The 25,105-nt window shown below is 43.7% G+C and overlaps 1 protein-coding gene across 1 annotated transcript in view; it reads right to left on the bottom strand.

The window, feature by feature from the left end:
* Positions 1 to 7,609, bottom strand: part of vldlr (very low density lipoprotein receptor) — a gene marked incomplete at both ends in the record, with an annotated part of 121,912 nt that extends 114,303 nt beyond the window's left edge. The window contains one exon of the mRNA XM_080743744.1: positions 7,510 to 7,609. Within this exon, the coding sequence (XP_080599870.1) occupies positions 7,510 to 7,609 (100 nt within the window). The remainder of the gene's footprint in view (positions 1 to 7,509) is intronic.
* Between the last annotated feature and the right edge of the window lie 17,496 nt (positions 7,610 to 25,105).

Genomic DNA, 25,105 nt, shown 5'->3' with positions numbered 1-25,105 from the left:
GCCGGGGTCTCTTGCTCTGTGCCCCCGCCGGGCGCACTCCCTGCCGTGCGTCGCGACCGGCTCTGGGTGGGGATGAGTGTGCAGTGACTCGCGAGTCACAGCAGTGCTCACGTCTCTCGGTCTGAAAAAATTATAAAAAATCAGCCCCATCCCAGCTCTGTGCAAGCCCTCTTCTTGCGGGGTCAGAAACAGCGCTGGTCAAGTGGTTCATTGTCACTTTACTCCTCATAGACTTCAATGCATTCTGTAAACTTCCTCTTCGCTATTTGTCACTATATACGCCAATAGATAGAAGAAGAAGACCTGGTCCCATGAAGTGAACGGGAGTGGCGCGACTCTCCGTAGGTAGAAGGCTCTGACCCATCCTCTGAATCCATCATCTGAATTTCCCCCTTGGGATAATAAAGGTATCTATCTATCTATCTATCTATCTATAACCACTAGGAACCGTGAGCACCATTGTATCACGCCTTTGGAGCAGTTAGAGGTCAAGAGAGTCTAGCTCAGGGACACAAATCTCTGGCCTGAAATCATACCTGGGACAGCCATGGCCTCTGGCTCCTCAGGTAGCCTCACTAACCACCCATTCGACCACCCCCAGCAACCCATAAGACAGCCTGCACTGTCGGTTTGAGTCTTGAATCTGTGCTTCCTTGAAAGTATGAGCTGTCTATTGGTGGGGATGTCGTCTACAAGTCGTATAATAACTCTGTGCCCTTGATGCCAAGGAGATTTTACCACATTCTGTAGTGTACACACACTAACACACACACACACACTCTTCCTTCTCAGCAGCAGTGTGTGTACAGTATAATGTAGATAAGGGCCATTCAGTTAGTTTATTTAGGAGGTCTGATTCTGAAAATGATACAGCATGTGTGTGTGTGTGCTATTTCCAATATGAGAGCAATATAACGTCAGGGGAATTTCTGCCTAATAGACCCCATGGATCAATACAAGTAGGAAAATGCACCTATATGTTATTTAGTGCTGCCGAGTTGTCCTTTAAGTTTAAACAGTCTTGAAATACTCTTACAGTACATTTACCTCTATAACAACAACTTAAACCCTATGAACTTCATTGATTAAAATAGGATTTTTTTTTTTTTTTTTGGGGGGGGGGGGGGGGGGGTCGCGGCCTAAAAAGGTTGAGAACCACTGGCCTAAACGGACCATGGGTGCTCAAGGCAGACACACGCGGGTACGAACGCCAGCAGAGACATGCTGGATCAACGGTGCGGTATGGACTAGTAGACAAATGAACAATGGAAAAAGTACCAATAAAGCATGGCTCTTTAAAATAACACAACAGGTTTTGCTGAGTAATTGTATATAGTAAGCTATAGCCTCAGGCACATGGTAAGTGCTTAGTCATCTGTTGATGGAAAAACAATCACATTTGATGGCAATGTGAACCTGAGGGGTATGATTAGACACAATAATGCAAGTGCAACAAGCTTACTTGGAATGCCGTTCTGAAGTCGGCACAGTCAGCATTTCACCCCTATGGTCTCATTTACTGAATACTCAGCCCAGGTCTATGCGACACATTATAATCTGGCGTGTCAAATTAAGCCTGAACATAGACATACTTTAGTACGGCATTGTTTACCCTTTTACTGGGTATAAAGGCGTATAGCGATAGCAGCAATTCTAAACAGTTTTGTTTTGTGCTTATGCACACATTTTCTCACATTGATCTCGTGATTTCAGGGACCCAACAGAAACGTCAATATTCCTCTTCCAAACACCGTTCTTTCAGTCATGCACGCAGTCCAAGTCCTCAGTGTTTAGGAGTGTGGAATAATGTACCTATAAGGGTCCCCATTTAACCCTAGAATTATTGAATGCTTTAGCTATTGAAAAATAGCAGATACACAAGCTCACAGCGCCGCAGCGAGCTTGTAGATCTGCTATTTTTGAAAAAGTCGTGAAAATGTGTGCAAATCTTTGAGTATTTTTAAAGCAAACGTTAGTAACTCAAATTTTGCTTCTGGGTTGTCCCTGGAACCAAATATTTTGAGATGGGGGTCCGTGGCCAAATAAATATCATTTTGGGGGTCCTTCACATGAATAAGTTTGAGAACCACTGACATAGTAGTCCCTCAAGAACAGACTAACTGAGCTCCAGTTAAGTGAAAAGGACCTTTTCTTTGACGATGGCTGGCCAATTTTGGCTGGCCTAATTTTCACGATTTTTCAAAAATAGCAGATCTACAAGCTCGCAGCGCGTGCCGCACTGTGAGCTTGTATATCTGCTATTTTTCAATAGTTAAAGCATAAAATAATGATACACAATAATGTGTACCCGTTCTAACTCAAAGAGTTAAACTGAGGATTGTGCTGTACAGTTAAGAGATTTTCATGACCCACTATTGGGGTTTGAGATTTCACAATCTACTAATGGATTTGGAAGCACTGGATGAAAAGGGCTGCATTAGAGAATGAGGTGACAGAGCTCAAAAACACTACTTAACATGTCAAAGAAGCCAAAGAACTGTTTAAAAAAAGAGACTGTGGACCAATCCTATTCAGTCTTTTGTATTGGTTAGGTTTGCATTCCCTTCACAGACTCATAGAGCATACATTGGGCGGCCCGTGGGCCACATGGGGCCCCTACCTTCACTTAATGCGGCCCGAAGGTTAATATCAGAATACTGATATATTATTGATTTCAGCTGTTACAATTCCAAACATGCAAAATTGCAAACATGACCCGCTTTAATTACTTCAGTCTATATTAGTACACAGTAGCTTAATGACTAGTACTAGCATTTTCTTTTTATGTCCAATGTATTTGTATTTCATAAAGTTAACATAACATATAAATGCATTTGAAATTAAATGAAAATTAACTTTTCAGGATTCCAATTCAGAAATCTCTCAAAATAATTTAGGATTGCAATTCAAAAATAGCATAAAATAGCAATTTTTGACAGTACAGTATATGCATGGCCCTCTGGAGTGAGTGTGAAAATATAGTGGCCCTTTCCATCATCAAAGTTGCCCACCCTGGCCCTGACATAGAGCAAAGAGAGCATGTACTATAGACAGAAGCTGAGATTGAAAGGCATAGGCCAGACAGTAGGATATGCTGAAAGAGAGTGCGTAGGAGAGGCAGCAGGAAAGCTGAGAGGGAGACAGCGTAGGAGAGACAAGGCGGCAGGAAAAGGTGAGAGGTAGTCAATGCAGAAAAGACCGATATTAGGAGAGACGAGAGGGAGATGGCATAGGACAGACAGCAGGAACACTGAAAGAGGGAGACACAGGGTTCCCACACATTTTTACCAATTCATTTCAAAAACTTTTCCATACATTTTCCAGAATATTTAACCCAATTTCGAGGACTATGTAACAATAATTCAGCTCAATAACAGGTCACTTACTCCTATGCGCAATGCCCAAAGACAGGCAGTGTATGCCAGTGGTTCTCAACCTTTTCAGGCCGTGACCCCGAAATAATCATGTTTTAACTAACTGGGGACCCGGCACCCTGACGAGCACTAAGAGTTGAGGAATTTTGTATAACACGGTTCTTTTGTGAAAATAGCCGATCTACATGCTCACAACGCCTCGTCTGAGCATGTAGATCGGCTATTTTCACAATTTCAGCCTCTAATATTTGACAATTTGGCCCATGTTTAATCTGTCATTTCAGAGGCATTAACAAAATCAATAACCACAATGACAATGCATAGCTATTTTTTCCAGGACCTTGATAAATTCCAAAACCTTTCCAGTACTGGAGAAATATTTTTCTAATTTCAAAATATGTCCAGGAATTTCAAGACCGTGGGACCCTGGAGACACCAAGGAAGCTTAGACGGAGACAGCATAGGGGAGACATAGCTCTGGTCCATAGCGTTAGTGGAGTTCTCCCTAACGCTATGTTCATCTACCTCCCAAATACTTGGCAAAACCGCCACCTGGTCCGAAAATAACAAAAACTGTTTCGCCCCTCATCAAACCAAAGGTATCAGTGGACAGTTGTAAGCGGACGCGGTCTGCGCCCCCCACCACACGATTAAAATACATTTCGAGGGCAAAATGAAAGATATTCCACCGGATGGAGACACTCTTCCAGGTTGAAGAATGTTTTTACAAACAGCGCTTCCAATGTCACAGAGTTGAATAACACCCAATGAGACTAATGCTCTGTGTAATTCGGTCCTCTGACCTGCGCGGCAGTAGTGAATTGGCACCTTGATGGCGACGACAAATAGTGAAAAACTAGAAGAAATGGAGTCTCCATCCGGTAGAATATTTCTCATTTTGCCCTAGAAATGTATTTTAATCGTGTGGTGGGGGGCTCAGAGGGCGTCCACTAAGTAGAGTAAGCTTTCAACTGTCCACTGATACCTTTGGTTTGGTGAGGGGCGAAACAGTTTTTGTTATTTTCGGACCAGACGACGGGTCTTTCTGGATTTGCCAAGGATTTGGGAGGTAAACGAACGTGGCGTTAGGGAGAACTCCACTAACGCTATGGACCAGAGCTAGGGGAGACACAGCAAGGAAGAAAGCCTAGGAGAGACAGTATAGGGAAAGATGAAAGGAGGAGACAGGATAGGACAGGCGGACAGCAGGGAAGATGAGAGGGAGACGGCAGACGAGAGAGACAGTAGGAAAGCAGAGGGACACAGCATAGACGGTAGGACAGCTGAGAGGGAGACGACATTAGGAGAGAGTCCAACAGCATAGGAGAGACGGACAGTAGAAAAGAGGAAGACCGCGTGGATAGTTGAAACGATAGGCTAGCTTGCCTAATACAGGTCACATTAAGTAGTACCCTACATACTAAGTGAATATAGTGCCAACATTACCATTTCGTTTAGACAAACGTTTGAATAATGAACAGAAACATCAAAAGTAGTACAAGGAAGCATGGAATCAAAGACGCATGCCGCCAGCCGTAATGAACGGCCATTCGGGTCTTAAAATAGCGAGCCAGTGCCTGGGCTTTGTATGAATTGTCACATTGGAGGTCACGGTAATAGAATTTGCCCCAGTAACAGAGACAGACGCCGCGCATTGCACTTGTCATGGAGCCTAACCCCCTCTCAGCCTCCCACCCACCACCCCGCCCACTTAAAGACGGCAAGGCTTCGGTGCACCCACTCACACCGAGTGGGTGCTCCCCCCACCCCATCCCGCTTTAAAGACGCACCCACCCCCGTCTCCCTCTCTCTCTCTCTCTCTCTCCTCACAGCTTAGGAACTGGGTCTAATAGTGCCACAGTCACCATTGAGGAAAATTGCCTTCCATTTTAATTAGGCCAGCAGTTGCGGCGCGGGAAGATAGCCGCTCTACAAGCTCACGGCAACAGTCACAGTCAGATGCACACGCTGTGAGCTTGTAGAGCTGTTGTTTTTTCAACGTGTGAATTGAGCATAAAAATCTATCAGCCACAAAGACAAAAAAAAGCTTATGTCTGAAAGCTTGTGCAATTTCTCTCTACCACTCTCTCTCTCTCCCACTTCGAATTAGCCAACCAATTATTTAGCACATTTGCAAGGATGCCCCCATCAGTCGAACAGCATCATCAGCATCAATTGGCATTAACCTTGGTTCATAATTATTGGCATCACCTGACGATGCTAATTGCCCCCCCACCACCACCACCCCTCACCGGTTATCAATCCTGTCCGCATCTCTCTCTCTCTCTCGCTCTCTCTTCTCTCTCCCTCATCCAATGGGGATTGCAGTGTTGCTACGCGCGCTGTGCTGTGTGTGCCGTGGACTGAATAAAGTGCTCCATATTATCAATAGAGAGCTAACACTGCTGCTAGCCTTCAACACCCCCCCACCCACACCCACACCCTCTTCTGTGGGCCCCCCACCCCACACTCACTTCATGAATATATAAATTAATAAACAGATCCATCAAGCCCACTGGGGATGAGTCTGAGTGACTGACACACACACACACACAGAGGGGGAAAAGGAGGTGTGTGTGTGTGTGTGTGTGTGTGTGTGTGTGTGTGTGTGTGTGTGTGTGTGTGTGTGTGTGTGTGTGTGTGTGTGTGTGTCAGAGTCGTCAATTGGGTATGGCAAGCTATGGCAGCTGCCATACCTTGGCTACAGGGGGGAAATACCGGTAATAACATGTACTGTAATCATGCCTGTTGCTAAGGTATGGCAACATGAATGGTGTTCTTGCGCGTGCAAGACACCAGTCATGTTGCCATACCTTAGCTTTTTCTGAACTGACGCCGCTGGGGTGTGTGTGTGTGTGTGTGTGTGTGTGTGTGTGTGTGTGTGTGTGTGTGTGTGTGTGTGTGTGTGTGTGTGTGTGTGTGTGTGTGCCACTGGTACACCAAGATCTAGGTTGCATGCTATTGCACTGGACTGGAAATGTACACAGGAGTAGGCCTACGTGAAGTGACCACAAGTCAAGTGATGGACACAAAGCCCACATTGCCGTGTAGGCTATAATTGTAGCCTATCTTAGGCGGCCTACTGAATGCAACAACCACAAAAGGTGCCATGGCATTGGTCTGAAGGTTCATTAGTCCGAAGGTTCATTAGTCTGAATTTGTTAAGAATACTGGGGCTTTCATTTCCACGCCATTTGAGTAGAGGAAGGAGTGATATTTCAATTCTGGGTTATTTCAACTTGCACGGAGGCGTGTGCGTGTGTATGAAACGCACCTTTAATAACAGCTTCCATAACCAAATGAAAACAGGGGCTTTATTTATTTAAAGCGTCGATTGAGCAATGCCCCTCGCACGTGCACCTGTTAAATCACCAGCAGTGTGTCATTTAAAAAACATTCTGTAAACTCCCGAAAGGCTGCGAATGTCAACCAAAGTGGTCCCTGGAAAGGAAAAAAAAATGGTCCATTCGGTTACATTTGTATCGAAGATAGTTAATATAGCAGGGCTATTAATTATGTGTATATCTGGGTCTTTGAGAAGGAATTTTTCTTCGGCAAAAAACCGCCAAGGTTGAACAAGAAAAAGAGAAGAAACCCACAGGTCTAGAGACCAAACCCACCGACCAAAGAACAGGTGCACCGCACGGTCACGCCGTGCACGCACACACACGCTATATGCCACAATGCCAGGCACACACGCGCGCGTGCGTACGTGTGCTTCACACACACACACACACACACACACACACACACACACACACACACGCAGAGGCGTCAATTGGGTATGGCAAGCTATGGCAGCCGCCATACCATATAGCCACAGGGGGAAACACCGGTAATAAAATGTACTTTTCATTGTGCCTGTTGCTAAGGTATGGCAACATGACTGGTGTCTTGCACGCGCGCGAGGGCCCGCATGCAAGACACCAGTCAAGTTGCCATACCTTAGCTTTTGCTTAACTGACGCCACTGCACACACGCAGTCCCATATGTCAAACAAAATAAGCCACAATAGCCTTTTCTTAGTAGTCATTTCAAGCACCATAACATGAACAACACGTCCTCCTACTCCTGCCAATAATCCGCAGTGTGTTGTGTGTGTGTGCGTGGTGTGTGTGTGGAGGGGGGGACGTACCGTGTACACCATGCAGCGTGCAGAGGAGCTGAAGAAAGCCCAGCAGCAGCAGCGGTGTGGATGGGAGCATGAGGACCCCCGACTGGGACCACCTGGTCATCTCACAGTGGAGTGTGTTGTGTGTCGCTGGAAGCTGCTGGTAACCGGCGGGGCCTGGCGGATCGAGTATAGCGGTCCGATCCTGGCTCTTGGGACGTGCACGATCGGTTGTCGTAAAAGACCCCCACCGGTTCTCTCCACACACAATACAAGACCAAGGGAGACACACAAACACCGACCGATCGGAGCGACCAAACCAAACCGACGCGCTACTGGGAAGCAGCGGCAGCAAACAGAAAGCGGCGCCGCAAACCACGCGTGCTTTTGTATCCTCTCGTCGGGGTGGTGACCGAGATTAGCTCCATGTCTGGGTCACTCCTTTTTTTTCTATTATATTCCGCCGTCTGTGGTAACCGATCGGGCGATCGATCTGCTGGTTTTGCTATTGATTTGGAATGTCACACCGATCATATGGCCTTGGTGACTGACTGTGTGTGCACTGACTGCACACAGAGCCCGTCACTGCTTGTGCTTTTTTTCCCTCCTCCTTTCCTCCTTCAAGCAGCGTCTTATGGCACATTGTTAACCCTTCCCTGCCCATACAGTAGCCTACATACTGGGCCTAATTAGGTTACAGGCATTTATATGCACAACAATTATGGGGAAATGGTCTTAACACTACAGTAGACGAGGCCTTAACATTTATTATTATTACCCTTATTATTATTATTACCCTATTAGCCTATTGTGGACTCGCTGAAAGGTGAGACCAGTATGTTATACCAAATCTTTAGGTCACGTTTATTCTCCTCAAAAAAATGACCGACAGTACAAAGGCAGGGCACAATGAGGGAGCAGTGTTCTTGGTCAGTTTGTTCTCCCAAATCTTTATATAGTATTAAGGTTATTCTCCTCAAAACTGGCCGACAGTACAAAGGCAGAGGTGTGGGCCCATACATTGATTGATTGATTGATTGATTGAAGACTTTATTAGAAGTTTGCATAGGAAAAGGTACAGTTTCATGACGGTACAATTCACTGGTACAAGGTCTACTAAAAGGAGATCCATGAAAAGACTAAGCTTATTTCCACAGGAAACCATTAAAGTAAGTATCTCATATAACATTGAATGACAGACGAATAGAACACAGTAGCCTACTATGCAGTAGATATGTAAAGAAAAAATAAAATGAGAGAACAAAAAAAAAGAAAACAGTAAGTCTAAACAAACAGTAAGTATATACAAAGAAGGGGCAGGGGAGGGTAGGGTTGGGCTAGGTTAGTTTTTTTTACCAGTTGCGAACGGCTGCTGCCTGTAAGTGGTTTTTCAGGGCAATTTTAAAGGATGCTAGTGATCCACACTCCTTTATGGCCTTCAGTAAGGCTTTCCACATTTTAGTTTGACCCTTTGCATGGTGTTCCATGCAAGCCCACACTGTTTCGTAGGAACAGTATTTCTAGTTATTGTCTCCACCAGCTGAAAGGCATGGGAGAGACTATGTTTTCGCCCCTGTCTGTCCGTCCGTCCGTCCGTCCATGTGTCCGTCCGTCCGTCTGTCCGTCTAATCTCCGGCGCCGTTGGCTTGGTCTCGGCCAAACTGTGCACAAACACTCCCTGGATGCCAATTCAAAACCTCTGCCTCACATTTTTCACATGGCCCTGTTCTAGCGCCACCATGATGCTGATGTTTGCAAAACACATTCATGTACACTATTCCTAGAGATTTTGTCCACCAATCATGCAAATCGGTAGACATTATCTCTACTGTCATGTGATCAACATGGATCTGTCCGGTTTTTCATATTCCATCCTGATTGCCTACAATTGGCTTCCAAAGTTTGCAGGATTGCTCCATTTTGAACAACACGCCTCAAATCATGAACACAGCGTGCAATCTTGGGCACGCACATGGCAGGGGAAGAAATACCACTTCAAATCATCCTCATGGTGGCGCTATAACAGACCAATTTCTGTTTTTACCTTTAACTCCACTGATAAGTGGAAAACTTTGTATGCGCATTCCCTAGAGGTTAAGGATAACCCTTTGCCATGCATTTTTCCACATTCGCCGTTATAGCGCCACCAGGAGGCCAACTTATGTAAAACACATTCTTTGCTATTATTCTATCAGATTTTCTCCTACAATCACGCAAATCAGTACACAGTATCTCTATAGTCAAGTGATCAAGACCGTTCCATCTGCTATTTCATATTCCATCCTTGGCTAATATTGGCTTCCAAAGTTCGCAGGATTGCTCAATTCTTGAACAAAATGCCTCAAATCATCAACGCAGCTTGGCCAAACATATTCCCACTAGGTCAAGGAACAAATGCTACCCTTTTCACATTGGCCTGTTCTAACGCCACCAGCAGGTAGACTTTAGCGAAACACATTTTTGGGGCACGATGTCTCAAATCATGCATGCAGCGTCCGATTGCCATGCAGGTCTAAGACTAGCGAAGAACCACCCGATCCACATTTTTTAAATTTCCCTATTATAGTGCCACCAGGACGCCTGCCCTGGTGGAGACCTGTGCTCGGAAGAGCACTGCTTGATAGTGTGGTTGCCCCTCTCATACCTTGATATTGTGATGTCACCCTTTTCCCCCTATTTGATAGAGTCAACGGCAAACACACTTGCAATTTCCAATTCACCCTTTGTCAAGTCCCGCCCATTGTCCTGCCCCTCTCCACACCCATTGGTTGCTGTGTCTTGGTGGGACATTCAGTGGGACATTCCATCCACTGCCATGTTAATTCAGTTGCTTCATATTGTTATTCTGTGTACTCAATTCTAATTTCAAACTTTGTTTCAGTCAATTGGAGCTGCTCAGTGGCAGCATAGTGAATCAGCATGTTTTTAAATGTTTTTATTTCTCCAAAAATTATGTTTTAGCTAATTCAACATAAAAAAGGCGGAACCAGGGCGGGACAAGGCAGATAGAGCCTGCTGGTTGGTCAGTTAGGGACCAACCAGGAGGCTAACAAAGGGTGAATTGCATCTTTCTAGTTATTAGTGTGGTTGCCCTGCAGGACAACTAGTCCAGGAATCTTAGGCATAAATGGGGGTCAAACTCCCACTAATTGCAACAAAACCAAACTCTGCTGATTTCGTATCCTCAGTATGTCCTGAATAACAGAAAACCATGTCCCTAGGAATTCTATGAAGGGAAAGCTTTGAAAATGGCCAACACCAAAGACGTTTTTTTTTTTTTTTTTTTCTTCTTTTTTTTGTCCTTTTGGCTAGATTATATGTGTGTTCCTTGTATCAAAACAAGAATACAGAATAGCAATAAAACCAAACTCTGCTGATTTTGTATACTTGCTGGGTGCGTTCAGAAATGCCTACCGGCTGTGTGCTCAGTGTAGTGAGTGCAGTGGGCGGTAACGTTGTACTGTGCTGTGCACTTAGTGTGGCTTATTTCCGAACGACCAGTTGAAACCCTAAAACCTTGGCTAGCTTAGCTTTCTCTTACAACAGTTCTATTGATGCTCGTTAAGTAACGTTGCTATGAAATATGATTTAATTCACAACATGTCCCCACCTTCTTTTTAGTTTATACACATTGATGTATGTGAAACTATCAAGCCCAAACGACCACGGCCATGAAAACCAACCAATCAAAACACCGCACCGAGTCCGACACATCACAGATCACACTGCCAAACCCCATCTTCTGAGTAGGGTTGTTCAGTGCGTGCACTCAGCACACCTGGTGCGGTGCACACTGGATTTCCGAACGACAACACAACCAGTGCACCGAATAAACGAACGACAACATGGCACACCAGTGCGTTGAGTGCGCAATTCCGAACGCACTCAATATGTCATGCATAAAATGTTGCAAGGAATTCTATGAAGGGATGGTTTCGAAAATGGCCTTTAAGTATGGCCCCACCAAAGATGTTTGTTTTGTCCCTTTCTGCTAGATTATAAATTATGTTTAGTATCTGTTCCTTGTATCAAAACAAGGATAACACCAAAAGCGTCACCAGTTTTCTAACACAAGGGTTAATGTGCATCTCGGGGTGCTGAAGCCAGCATGGCAGTTGCACTTGATGACCTCTCTCTCAATTTACTCAGATCCCACCTCTGTGAAGTTGGCACCCCATATGATCAAAACATATACCAGTAAGACTCCCTAATCGGGAGATAGCAGCGTGATTTTAGCGCAAAATGTGTAGGAGCAGTGTCCAAAAATGTGTTTGAAAAAATCGGCCAGATGGTGGCGCTATATGGGACAGATCCATGTTGATGACATGAGTGTAGACATACTGTGTACCGATTTGCGTGATTTTAGGGCAAAATCTGTAGGAGCAGTGTCCAAAAATGTGTTTGAAAAAATGGGCCTGATGGTGGCGCTATATGGGACAGATTCATGTTGACGGCTCTCTTGGCGCTGCCGAGGCGGACGCGTGGGTACCGGCCCCGGCTCTCCCGGTCGCTCCTAGCCCGAGTTACGTCATTTCGTGTGCGCTGCAGTGGTGGGGGTCCTCCACTAGGGGCATCCATGCTGGAGCACCAGGAGTCGGTGGTCCCCGGGAATTCCCCGTGAACAGCCCCGTTTGGGTGGTCATTTGGTCCTTTTTGCACTTTTTGGCGGCGACCCTGGGGGTCCCTGGAGCTCCGGGGGTCCCTGGTGGGGTGGAGGTTGTGGATTGGCAGGCAATACCCAGGGGGCAAAGGAAGGTTTGCTGCATTTGCCCCGACATAAAAAGTTGTCCACCAGAAATATTATCTATGACCCAGTAGGATCACAACCTATATGGACAACCCGGTCAATTTGTACAACAAAGTCCAATATGGCCGCCTCAATATTAGCCCCTATTAGTTTTAATGGGGGGTGAATAGGGCAAAATTAAACTGAGGGATATTTCCACGAAACTTCACAGGTTGATCAATGGTATACATATGAAAATTTTTTGTATTGCACGTTTCCATGAAATCCAATATGGCCGCCACAATATGGCCGCCATAATGTAAGGACCCAGAAAATATGTTTTGCCTCTAACTTCTGAACCAGATGAGCTAGAAACGCAAACTTGGTGTCTATTTCATGGTGTCTGACCATGGGAGACTCAATGGAATAGCTAATTTTATTATTGGGTGTGTCTGGACCTTTATTGTGCATATTTGCAAGATGGTGGACTCCCAAAATAGAGCTTTAACATAATTTCTACCATGATTGTTGACTGCTTTTGCAAATACAAGCAATATGAATCCATTTGCTAAGATTTATGGCACAGAAGGGACTTATACCTGTATTATTCTTGAGTTTGCATGTTGTCAAAATGGCTGTAAACGAGATATTATATGTCCGATTCTACTGTATGTAGTTGTAGCAATGACTTCAGATAAAATCAGAGACCAAAACAATGTATCTTAGAAATTATTTTTTTATTTAAAAAAAAAAAAGAAAAAAAGAGAGAGATTATCTCAATGAAATGAATGCAACTGCCTTTTTGGGTCTTTCACACATAGACATGCTTTCCAACAACTTCAGCTTCAGGGAAATTATAATGAACACATGATTAAAACAGGCTGCATTATAATGCAAATAATTGCTAGTCACTATCACTGTCATGTGTACCTATCCTGCTGCATCTTGTCTCCAGTCCTTGGCAACGACACCCCAAGTAGCATGCAATTCCCTTCTTCGCACATGAAGTTCAATCACCCGAGAGAGACTTGGAGTAGAACCGCTGCTCCTTCACTTGGAAAGGAGTCAGCTTAGGTGGTTCGGGCATCTAGTACGGATGCCCCCCGAGCGCCTTCCTAGGAAGGTCCTCGATGCACGTCCCACTGGGAGGAGACCCCGTGGCAGACCTAAGACTAGATGGAAGGATTATATCTCCAGACTGGCCTGGGAACGCCTCGGTATACTCCCAGAGGGAGTGGAGGAAGTTGCACAGGATAAGGAAATCTGGAAGTCTCAGTTGGAACTGTTACCCCCGCGACCCGATTCCGGATAAGCGGTTGAAGATGGATGGATGGATGGATGGCACATGAACAGTTTTTCTGGCAGCCTTTGATACAGCTACATGATATTGCCTTGTCCATTGATATAGGCCAGGCTGGCTCTGTAGATGTATCACTGAGAGACCATCCATATTCAGTGAAGCAAGGGATGTCTGGCTTCGCGATGTGTGCAGTTTTATCTATTATGGCTGCAAGAGCAGCTCTTTTCAGGTGCAGGCCAAAGGCATTTTCTGTAGGTGGCAGCAGCTTCAACAGGGTTGATCGGTTATTTAGGAACTTGTACACTCTCAGCTTTGCCAGGTCAAAGTCCTCCGAATGGTCAGCTTTTGATGCATATACCGCTATTGTGAGGTCTCTAGCCTGATTCTTGACATCCTCAGAGGGAATAAGAGGAATTTTCACCAAACTCCTGAAGTGCAGGGAGACCCATGCTGGTCTTGAACCATGCCTTTTTCCAGTGAAAAAGGGATAGCTGGTGGTATCTCTGCCACTCAGGCTGTGAATAAAGGGCAGGGCACGACACTGTGCGAGTCCAAGGGCTGAGACCATGTGATGGATAGGAAGATATGCATCCTGCTCTGTTCTCACCCACAGCTCTGGAAGGTCTAGGAGGTGGGTGGCAGCATGATATAGATGCCTATATCATGCTGCCGCCATGGGAAGGCAGTCCCCTGTCCATCTACAGAGCCAGCCTGGCCTATATCAATGGACAAGGCAATATCATGTAGCTGTATCAAAGGCTGCCAGAAAAACTGTTCATGTGCGAAGAAGGGAATTGCATGCTACTTGGGGTGTCGTTGCCAAGGACTGGAGACAAGATGCAGCAGGATAGGTACACATGACAGTGATAGTGACTAGCAATTATTTGCATTATAATGCAGCTTGTTTTAATCATGTGTTCATTATAATTTCACTGAAGCTGAAGTTGTTGGAAAGCATGTGCATGTCTATGTTTGAAAGACCCAAAAAAGGCAGTTGCATTCATTTCATTGAGATAATCTCTCTCTTTTTTTATTTATTTTTTATAAAAAAATAATTTCTAAGATACATTGTTTTGGTCTCTGATTTTATCTGAAGTCATTGCTACAACTACATGCAGTAGAATCGGACAGGAAATATAATATCTTGTTTACAGCCATTTTGACAACATGCAAACTCAAGAATAATACAGGTATAAGTCCCTTCTGTGCCATAAATCTTAGCAAATGGATTCATATTGCTTGTATTTGCAAAAGCAGTCAACAATCATGGTAGAAATTATGTTAAAGCTCTATTTTGGGAATCCACCATCTTGCAAATATGCACAATAAAGGTCCAGACACACCCAATAATAAAATTAGCTATTCCATTGAGTCTCCCATGGTCAGACACCATGAAATAGACACCAAGTTTGCGTTTCTAGCTCATCTGGTTCAGAAGTTAGAGGCAAAACCTATTTTCTGGGTCCTTACATTATGGCGGCCATATTGTGGCGGCCATATTGGATTTCATGGAAACTTGCAATACAAAAAATGTTCATATGTATACCATTGATCAACCTGTGAAGTTTCGTGGAAATATCCCTCAGTTTAAAATGTTGCCCTATTCACCCCCCATTCAAACTAATAGGGGCTAATATTGAGGCGGCCATATTGGACTTTGTTGTACAAATTGACCGGGTTGACCATATAGGTTGTGATCCTACTGGGTCATAGATAATATTTCTGGTGGACAACTTTTTATGTCGGGGCAAATGCAGGTTTCCTAAAAAAAGGCTGGTTTGCCCCCTGGGTACAAGGAGTGTGTGTGCAAAGTTTGGCATGGATTGGGGCAACGGTGGCGGAGATATGAGTTGGGGAAAAGTGTGACGTGACGGACAGACTGACAGACTGACGGACAGACTGACAGACAGACTGACAGACAGCCGGTGGAGGTTTTGGTAGTAACTGCGACCTGACGGTCGCAATAAAAATTGTGTAATTCTTTAGTGCTGGATTTGTGCTGAATTGTGCCGTACATTTTATAATTTGTGCTGGTAGGCCTATCATGTTTTAGTTATTCTACATACCACCACTGTTATGCTGCTATGTTGTACTATATTAGGCACTGCTGCTCTACACCGCCCTCTGTAGGCCACACCACTGTAATGCTGCTAATTCATAACTATATATATATAACTATATATATATAACTATATAACTATATATATATATATATATAACTAAAAAAATATATAAAAAAAAACAGCAAATGTAATACAATTTACAGCACAAATCCAGCACTAGGCCAAAGAATGACACCATTTTCATGTATGTTTTCATCATGGGGTGCCAACTTCACAGAGGTTCTGATGATCCCCCCCTACCTTGACAAATGGTTTATTCCCCGGTTCAGCCAGCACAGGTGGTGCATATTATTGTTAATTAGCAGTCAGTCATTTACTTGTGCGTTGTGCCCTGCGGACTATCGTGTCTGTTGTCATTATTCATCTTATTAAGGTAAGAGCACCTTTAAGGCATTAGTGGACTTGGGTTAGTAGGCCTACTCCTGGCTTATTGTATTATGTGTATTCGCTGTGTTTGGAGAAATGATGGTCTGCCGATCGAGTGCTGACCTGTTTGCTGTTTATTGGTTTTAACTTTTGCATGGGGCGCATCATTGCACATGAAGCCCCCCTCCTGTCAGTTGTCAGATTGTTAAGTTCATTGTTTCTCAAAGTGGGGTGAGGGAGTTCCAGGGGGTCCAGCTAAATGATAGTTAGGAACCAAATGGACCCTTGTGGGTAACTCAGAGAGTGTACAAATGGAACCAAATGGACCCCAATGGTTTCCATTTGTAGCTACACTCTGAGTTAGCTCTGAAACATGACGGTCGCCGATTACATGTAGACATACGTCATGTTATCAGCGACCGTCATGTTTCAGGGCTAACTCTGAATTAACATTGATTTAAAGGAACTTATTGGGGTCTCTGAGATAGAGAAATACCATTAAATGGGGGTCCGTAGCCGAATGCATGTCCTTGAAATTTAAATGGTTGGGAAGCTAGTTCTGTAAATATCATCTTATGGGGGTCCCTATATCTTTTCAAATGGGGGTCCGTGGGCTAATAAGTGTCAAAAAAAAGTGTCCAAAATCACATTATAATTTATATAAACGCTAAATACGAAACTCTGTATGCTATTTGTCAACATAAGTTTGAGTGCATGCATACACAGTGGAAATGTTTAATTTCTGACATAGCCTACTAATCAGACCAAGTGGACTGTTAGGAAAGTGCCCCATCTGGTGACAAAGCAGAGGTACTACTATGGCATACATGCTCCCATTTCATCCCTGTGAATTCACCTTAAGCTAGCCTTACACCTAACAACTTTGGTAAGATTGTGGACAGATTTGGGAAAGATTTGGGAAAGACTACCCCTCACACTATAAGATTTGAAAAAGACTCCCCAAAGACTGTAGGATGATTTTTCAAAGATTTCAGTTGTTAGATGTGTATGCCTCTAAAGATTTTGGAAAGACTGGTTCAAGATTCCCTTTTATTTGCTGATATATGCCTATTATATAGCCTTGTGTTCCTAAATAATTTATAATATTATTATAAAGCATTAGGCTAACCATAAATGAAAATAGCCGATCTACAAGCTCAGTCACAGCGCGTCGCATCACAGTATTGCAGTATTGATACTTTTACTTGATTACTTTTCCATCACTGCACATGCAGTGCACACACACACACACCGAGCTCCGCCTTCCTCCCCCAGCCCTCTGTGCCTCTCCTCTCTAGTTCTCTCCTCTCAGTCTAGCCGGCGCAGATCGATCCTATCAACTATTATCAACGTTGAATGTTTGGAATAATGGAAACGCGGAGAAATAACTAATAAAGGGCTGTTGTAGTAGCCGCACCAACAACGACCAGGCTGGCAGCTCAGGCAGCGTCTTTTGGGGAATGAATGTCTTGGCTTTTGGCTTGTTCTGTTTTGGTTGTAGGCTAGGCTACATCATTGTATTCATTCAGACTCAGCCCCGATTTGGGAAAATATTAAACCAGTTTGATATTCTCGTAACAGAATCTGGCTCTCAAGTTGGGGTAAAAATCGAGTCGGACCACTACCTCACATTTAACGATTGAGTAACGACTGAGTCACGGGAGCGCGCCGCAAATAGCCCCGATTTTATTACGACTGAGAAATCTTTACCAAGTTGTTAGATGTAAGAGGGCCTTTATTCTTGGTAGGGATGAGACGTTAAGGCAGTGTTTCTCAACCACTGTGGGGACCTTTGGTGTGCCCCTGAGAAGGGTCAAGTGTGGCCCTTGAAACTGCTTGAAAGCCAGTATTGTATTTAACATTTAAAAAATGATTTAAACTAGTGAAAACAGCCAATCTACAAGCACACAACGCCGGCTCGCACCGCGAGGCGTTGTGTGCTTGTAGATCTGCTGTTTTCACTACTGTTGTGCGACAGTCTTGTATGATGAAGCAGGGCTTTACTTTGCAAAGAAACATACACATTTGAAACTTGGAGATAGGTTTCTTCCCGACAGTGACGATATTTACACCCCTGTATTATGTTGGTGTGCCCATGTTGGTGTGCCCATTTAAATCCCGAAAGACACTAGGAGGTGCTCTTATTGGGCCCCTCATTGATTACGGAGTCCTTGTCTGGTATCGCGACGCCCCAGCTGCCTTAAAGCTAAAGCTCCAAACAGCCCAAAACAAACTAATTAGGGTTGTGCTTGGTCTCCCTCCTCTGACCCACCTTACCGAGCATCACCACGAAAGCGTGGGGTGGCTCAAAGCACCGGCTTCGACTGCTCTCTTCGCATTCAACCGGACTTTATCACCCTTTTTCAGACGTTTGAACGCAGATAGTATCCACAGTGTATCCACGGAGGAGTATCTACTTTGAAGTACGCATGCGCCGATATCTCTCGCCTTGAATATTATTCCCCTCAGGGGAATCGAACCCAAACCGTGGGTTTATTGCATCCGTGCTCTACTGACTGAGCTAATGAACGGATGAATGATGTGACTCCTTTTTTGTGCATTTATCTATGACGTGGATAGTGTGGTAGACGTTGATAGTGAGGGACTGAATATTTACTATTCTGTCCATAACGGCACATAACTCGGTAACGCGGCTGAGTGGGATTGTGCGGCGTTCCCACCGCTCGTCGCGGCAACTCGGCTCGCTAGCGCTCGCCTCGGTGGCGACTCACGGGGGTCATCGCCGCCCAATACCGCGCCGCTCCGTCAGGGTCTGTGGCGTGGAGCGTTGCACGGGGGAACAGAGAATAGCTGGCTTCTGGTTCGAGGCTGGAATTCTCCTCAGGTTTTATTTTTGCGCTCCTCTGAGGTTGACCACTAGATGTCGTCATTTTACTACTAATATCTCTGCCTTGGTGAGATACTTCTCTGCATTGATGAGATACTAGTATGCTGTATCTATGGATACCTCTGCATTGAAGAGTCTGAAAGCACGTGAATATTTCGCATTAAGTGCGTTGATATCATTAGAAGCAGGTGCTCAAAGTAGCTGACAGAGTACAGCATCTTGCAATGGGCCTGGGCGGGGTTGCACCAGCTGTTACTAAGTTATAACGTAGCCTAGTTGTAACGTAAATGGCTTCTAAGTCAAGACTTACGCATTACTAAAATGTCAGGTGTTGCACCACACAAATTTGTTCTTACGTATCTCTAAGTAACAACTAAATATTTACACCACCCCTTGGGCAGCACTAAGTCTTTACTAAGTAACCTATCTCTATGGGAGTAGAGCAACTACACTACTAACGTGGCAGACAGCATTATATCGGCAATTTAATTAATTCAACAATGAAACGACCCATCTGTTTAAAACATACATTAAGCCCTATATACATTTCGGCCATTTGAAAATAGCCGATCTACAAGCTCACGATGTGTCTGCTATTAATAGAGTATTTCTATATTGCAGGATTGATACTTTTTTAATTAATTTGAGTACTTTTCAACCACTGCATATACAGCACAACAGCAAATTGAACGGTGCGCTCTCTTCCCCTGTGTCTCCAAATATGCGCTGCCCTGCAACTTCACAACGGGGGAAAATATATGAGGCCAATATAATTTGTGATACAATCCGTTTGCAGGGCAGTGCGCTGCGCAGGGATGCGCTCGCCCTGTGCACGCATATCAATGACTTGTGTACATGCCAGTGGAGAGACGGAGCTCTCTGTTGACAAAAGACGATACAAGCTTTATTTCCTTACTAGAAATAGTTAGTTTTCATTGGATTCGGGAGCTATGACGTCATTTTATGCGACTATACATTACTTTAGGAACAGTCTACGCATTACTAGTTACGTTATGCCTTAAGAAGTCGTGGTGCAACACCTGTTAGTAACTCACTTAGTTACAAACTAACTAGTTGTTACTAAGCCTCTAGTAAGGACTTTACTCCCTAACTTAGGGCAGAACTTACGTTCTGGTGGTGCAACTGGCCCCTGGTGTACAAGATACACTACACCTCCAAGATTCCCATGTACCTGACAAACTACTTCTTAAAGGTCAAGGATGTTCACGATCATAACACCAGAGGCAGCTCCACTAATCATCATCAGCGTAGATTTAACACTAAACAAGGCGCTAACTCGTTCTCCTGCTATACCATCAACATGTGGAACGCCCTTCCACAAGCCCTAAAGGAGAGCAAATCCCTAGCCTCCTTCAAAATTGGTATGAAAAGTCACCTTCAGACAGCAGCTACCCGTGACTTGTAAATAGACTAAGCCCCCATGCTCCCCCCCCCCCCCCCTTTTTCTTTGTATTCTGCCTTTTGTATTTGATGTTATGCTTTTGAAACTGATATTATCCTAGATAAAGTACTATGTTCTATCCGTCTGTCTTTCAATGTTATATGAGATACTTAAAGTGTGGTTCCTGTGGAAATAAGCCTCGGCTTTCTAGGATCTCCTTTTAGTTGACCTTGTACCAGTGATTTGTACTGTCATGAAACTGTACTTTTTTCTATTGCAAACTTCTAATAAATTCTTCAATCAATCAATCAATGGATTCTTGGGACATGAAAAGTGTGCCCATGCAGAAAAAAGGTTGAGAAACACTGCGTTAAAGGGAAATGCCACCCCTGGGACAAAAACCCTTATTTTACTGATATTTTTGACCTAATAAACACACTCTTGGGGTTCTTATGTGTTCAAAATGTGTCTTTAGAAATCTTAGTATTTCATGATATTCTGTGTTTGACTGAATAACTCCAACTCCCAGATTGCTTTGCATATCACCATTCCTCGACTCCTCCTAAATTCCCACCCATATAGGATGTCCTTCCCTCTAGACTCTGCCCACACAAAACATAAACAAACACACGTAGTAGTCACATGGTGTCGAAGTGTGTTGTTATGGATTGGATTGCAAAGTATTCACCTCAAACCTTAGTTTTACAACTGAGATATATAGGCCTACCTTATTGTTGTGTTAAATAGGCTATTGTTTGCTCAGATGTAAATTAATTTCACTGACGACTCATGAAGATAAAACATGATGCTCCTGTCCATTGAAGTCTTGTTGCGTGATGGCTGGCCTGGGTCCTGCATTGGAATTCCATCATGCACCGTCCAGCACACCAAAATGTATAATATGTATTTATATATTTCAGCTACAACCAAAACATGCTTTACACCGGTATAGACAGACTATGCATTTATCCGTGTTCTAAACATTATCAACTATTCAGCTAAATGATTATCAGTTGAATACACAGGGAATATGCAAGTAGGCCTGTATTCAAGTAGCCCCCCTCCCCCCCCCCCCCCCCCCCCCCGCGCGAAAAAAAAGAAAGAAAGAAAAGGAATTATACTGAGGTGGAAAAAGTACTAACATGTCTGGAAGTATCAATACTGCAATATAAGTATACTCTGTTACAAGTAAAAGTTCAGGAATAAAATAATGTACTTGAATAAAAGTAGCCTACAAAGATATTGGCATCAAAATATACTCAAAGTACCAAAAGTAAAGTACAAAATGGAATGAAATGAAAATAGCAGATCTACAAGCAATGCGTTGCGACACGTTGTGAGCATGTAGTGGAGTAGTCTAGAAGTAAAGTATTGAAAACTAGAAATACAAATAAAGTATAAAATACCTCAAAATTGTAGGCTCTACTAAGGATAGTACAGTACTTGAGTAAATGTACTTAGTTACGTTTACACCACTGGCATAGATCAAATGATCTCACATCCAACCAAATGTTTACATGTGCAACCAAACATGATAAAGAAATAGTCGTACAATAGTATGAATAGCAGTTTATTTACACAAAGGATTGGCAATTACAAATTATTATTAGCACAGTAGCCTATTATTTGATCATGTTAATCCATTACACTGCAGCTGTTGAATCATTTTCTGTCAGTGGCTAGACAACGGCGACGCTGTTGTCTGAAAAAAGAATGAAACAACAAGTAACATTAGTTTAATAGATCGGTAGGCAACTATTTTAGCATAGCATTATTGGGCTAAATGTAAAGACGCTACGCTGCGCCAACCGTGAATTCAACACAATCTCCTGTTGAGCAGTTTAACCAATTTGCTACGTACGTCTACACAAACTGTCAGATTACAAAGATTAATTGCTTAGTGAAGGCTCACGGATGTCACAATAGGGTCCGCTCCAGCAGAATGTCCCGTAATAATCGTATTATTTAACGAGGAGCATTTTAATCCGATCGGTCGTAGTTTCCTTAAAAAGGTTTTAATGTATCTAAGTGCAGTACACCTCGCAACCGAAGGGGTCGCATGGCTGAAAAACAACAGAAAATGGCGTCTGATCGGATAAAAATGCTGTTTATTAAACAATACGAAAGATACGGGTAATTCTGCTTGAGCGTACCATACTGTGACATCTGTGAGACTTCAGTAAGCACTTTATCTTTGAAATATGAACGTTTGTGTAGACGTACGTAGCAAATAGGTTTAACTGCTCAACACCAGGTTGAAGTGAATTTATTACGGTCGTCAGCGACCGACGTATTCAGGGCTATTAGTTCACAACGTTATTTACTTACTCAAGTCGAGATGATAACCAACGCCGTCCATCCGCCTTCTGCTTGGAATTATTCCTGTGTATTTGGGCTGTGTCTCTAACTATATAACTTGGAAATACTCATCCTCCAGTCAAAGTGTGCCTGCAGCCAACATAACAAACAAACTCAGCAGAGTGCAAGTGGGGGTGGGGTCGTATAACGTTCTGGGTGGAACCATAGACTGAACGAAATCTTTGGGACAACCCTCTGCTTTTTCAGTCCACAGAGCACCTAGTCCGGAAAGGAAAAGAGACCTTGCTACAACGCATCATTTGACGCGTTGTGGCAAGGTGTTATATGCAATTTTCTAAAAACAGAGTTTAAACATAAAAATGACACCAGTATGGTGTTCCAAAACTCCTAAACAACTTGAATATCAGGGTTTTTGTCTCAGGGGTGACGTTGCCCTTTAAGGGATATTATTGTTTATTGTGATAAAACACTCATGATAATCATATCTTGGAGATTTAATTTATCGTGAAATCGTCCTCCGTCATGCACTGGGATCAATTCACCTTTTATTTGCCGAGCTGCATATCCGGTACCATTTAATCCCTCTATTGGTAAAACGTACTTATAATATACATACTTGATACAGCCTTCTTTTCACTCTCTACCACATCTCTCGTTGCGGCGCGTTGTGAGCTTGTAGATCGGCAATTTTTGGGCAAATATTCTACCCCAGGTTAATGGATGTTTGATTATCGCGATAATATTGTACATCACGATTTCTTTGGTCACAATAATCGTGAAATAAAATGTTCATATCGTCCCATCCATAATGCTTGGCCCTTCTCCAGGGAGGCGGCTTTGCCCGCCTGCTGCTTCATTAAAATTATCTGTTCACTTCCGCCCATGTATAGTTGGCTGCTGCAGGTGTAATGTAGGTCGGTGTTTCTCAACCTTTTTTCCTCATGGGCACACTTTTCATGTCCCAAGAATCCATGGGCACACCAACATAATACGGGGGTGTAAATATCGTCACTGTCGGGAAGAAACCTTGTATCTCCAAGTTTCAAATTTGTACCTTTCTTTGCAAAGTAAAGCCCTGCTTCATCATACAAGGCTGTCGCACAACAGTAGTGAAAACAGCAGATCTACAAGCACGCAACGCCTCGCGGTGCGAGGCGTTGTGTGCTTGTAGATCGGCTGTATCACTAGTTTAAATAATTTTTAAAATGATAAATACAATACTGGCTTTCAAGCAGTTTCAAGGGGCACACTTGACCCTTCTCGGGGGCACACCAAAGTTCCCCAGGCACAGTGGTTGAGAAACACGGATGTAGGTAATGAGCTTCTGTTGCCAGATTCTGCAAGAAAAACAAGCTGCCAGGTCTATGAAATCAAGCCCAAAAGAAGGGACGACCTCTTTACACCAGCTGTGTTTTTTGGCAAATCTGGGCTGGCAAATCTAAGACTTCCGGTGGTCAATGTCTAACCTCTTTACACCAGCTGTGTTTTTTGGCAAATCTGGGCTGGCAAATCTAAGACTTCCGGTGGTCAATGTCTTGAGAATAAGAGTACCCTTGAAGCTATTGGAAAACGATTAGGCCAATTTGCACATGATATGCAAATTAAAACGTGATTCTGTCTCTTTTGAGTGGCTTGTAATTGTATACATGATTATTGTGCAATTGACAGATTGTTAGTGATGATTGTTAGGCCTATGTTTATAAATGGCAGTGTTATACGGCCACTTGACTTGTACATGCATGTTTAAAATAAAAGCATGAATACATTAATGTATTATTTTAATAGCATAGTATTGAATGCATACTAACATGTTATGTTTATACACATGAAACACAATTTTATACATATATGTTGTAGCCCCACCCTCACCCTGCGAGGTAGGGGGTCCCTGCTCCATCTCCCCATCAGTTTGGGGGTCCCTGGCCTGAAAACATTGAAGACCCCTGTTCTAGATAATATGGTGCAGAAAAACTAAATGCTTTTTTCTCCATGTTCTGTTTTGATTCCAGGGTCAGAAAGCAGACCTGAGAGGTCTGGATCGTTCAACAGTGATGCAGGCGGCCATGTTGAAACTACCAGTGATCAAGTTACACAGAATAGGTATGTTACTGGAAATGTTAAACCCATTTAGGCCTAGAATTATTGAATGCTTTAGCTATTGAAAAATAGCAGATCTACGAGCTCACAGCGCGGCACCGAGTGCCGCGCTGCGAGCTTGTAGACCTGCTATTTTTGAAAAAGTCGTGAAAATGTGTGCAAATCTTTGAATATATGTATTTTCAAAGCGAACGTTTGTAACTCAAATTTTGCTTCTGGGTGGTCCCTGGAACGAAATATTTTGAGATGGGGGTCCGTGGCCAAATAAATATCAGTTTGGGGGTCCTTCACATGAAAAGGTTTGAGAACCACTGACTTAGTAGTCTCTCAAGAACAGACTAACTGAGCTCCAGTTAAGTGAAAAGGACCTTTTCTTTGACGATGGCTAGCCAGATTGCTGACATAGAAACATGGGGTTTTCAAAACACCTTAGAAGGAT

Source organism: Nannobrachium achirus, assembly GCF_963921795.1.
Source record: "Nannobrachium achirus genome assembly, chromosome: 15".
Classification (NCBI taxonomy): Eukaryota; Metazoa; Chordata; class Actinopteri; order Myctophiformes; family Myctophidae; genus Nannobrachium; species Nannobrachium achirus.
This window is presented reverse-complemented; position numbering and strand designations above follow the sequence as displayed.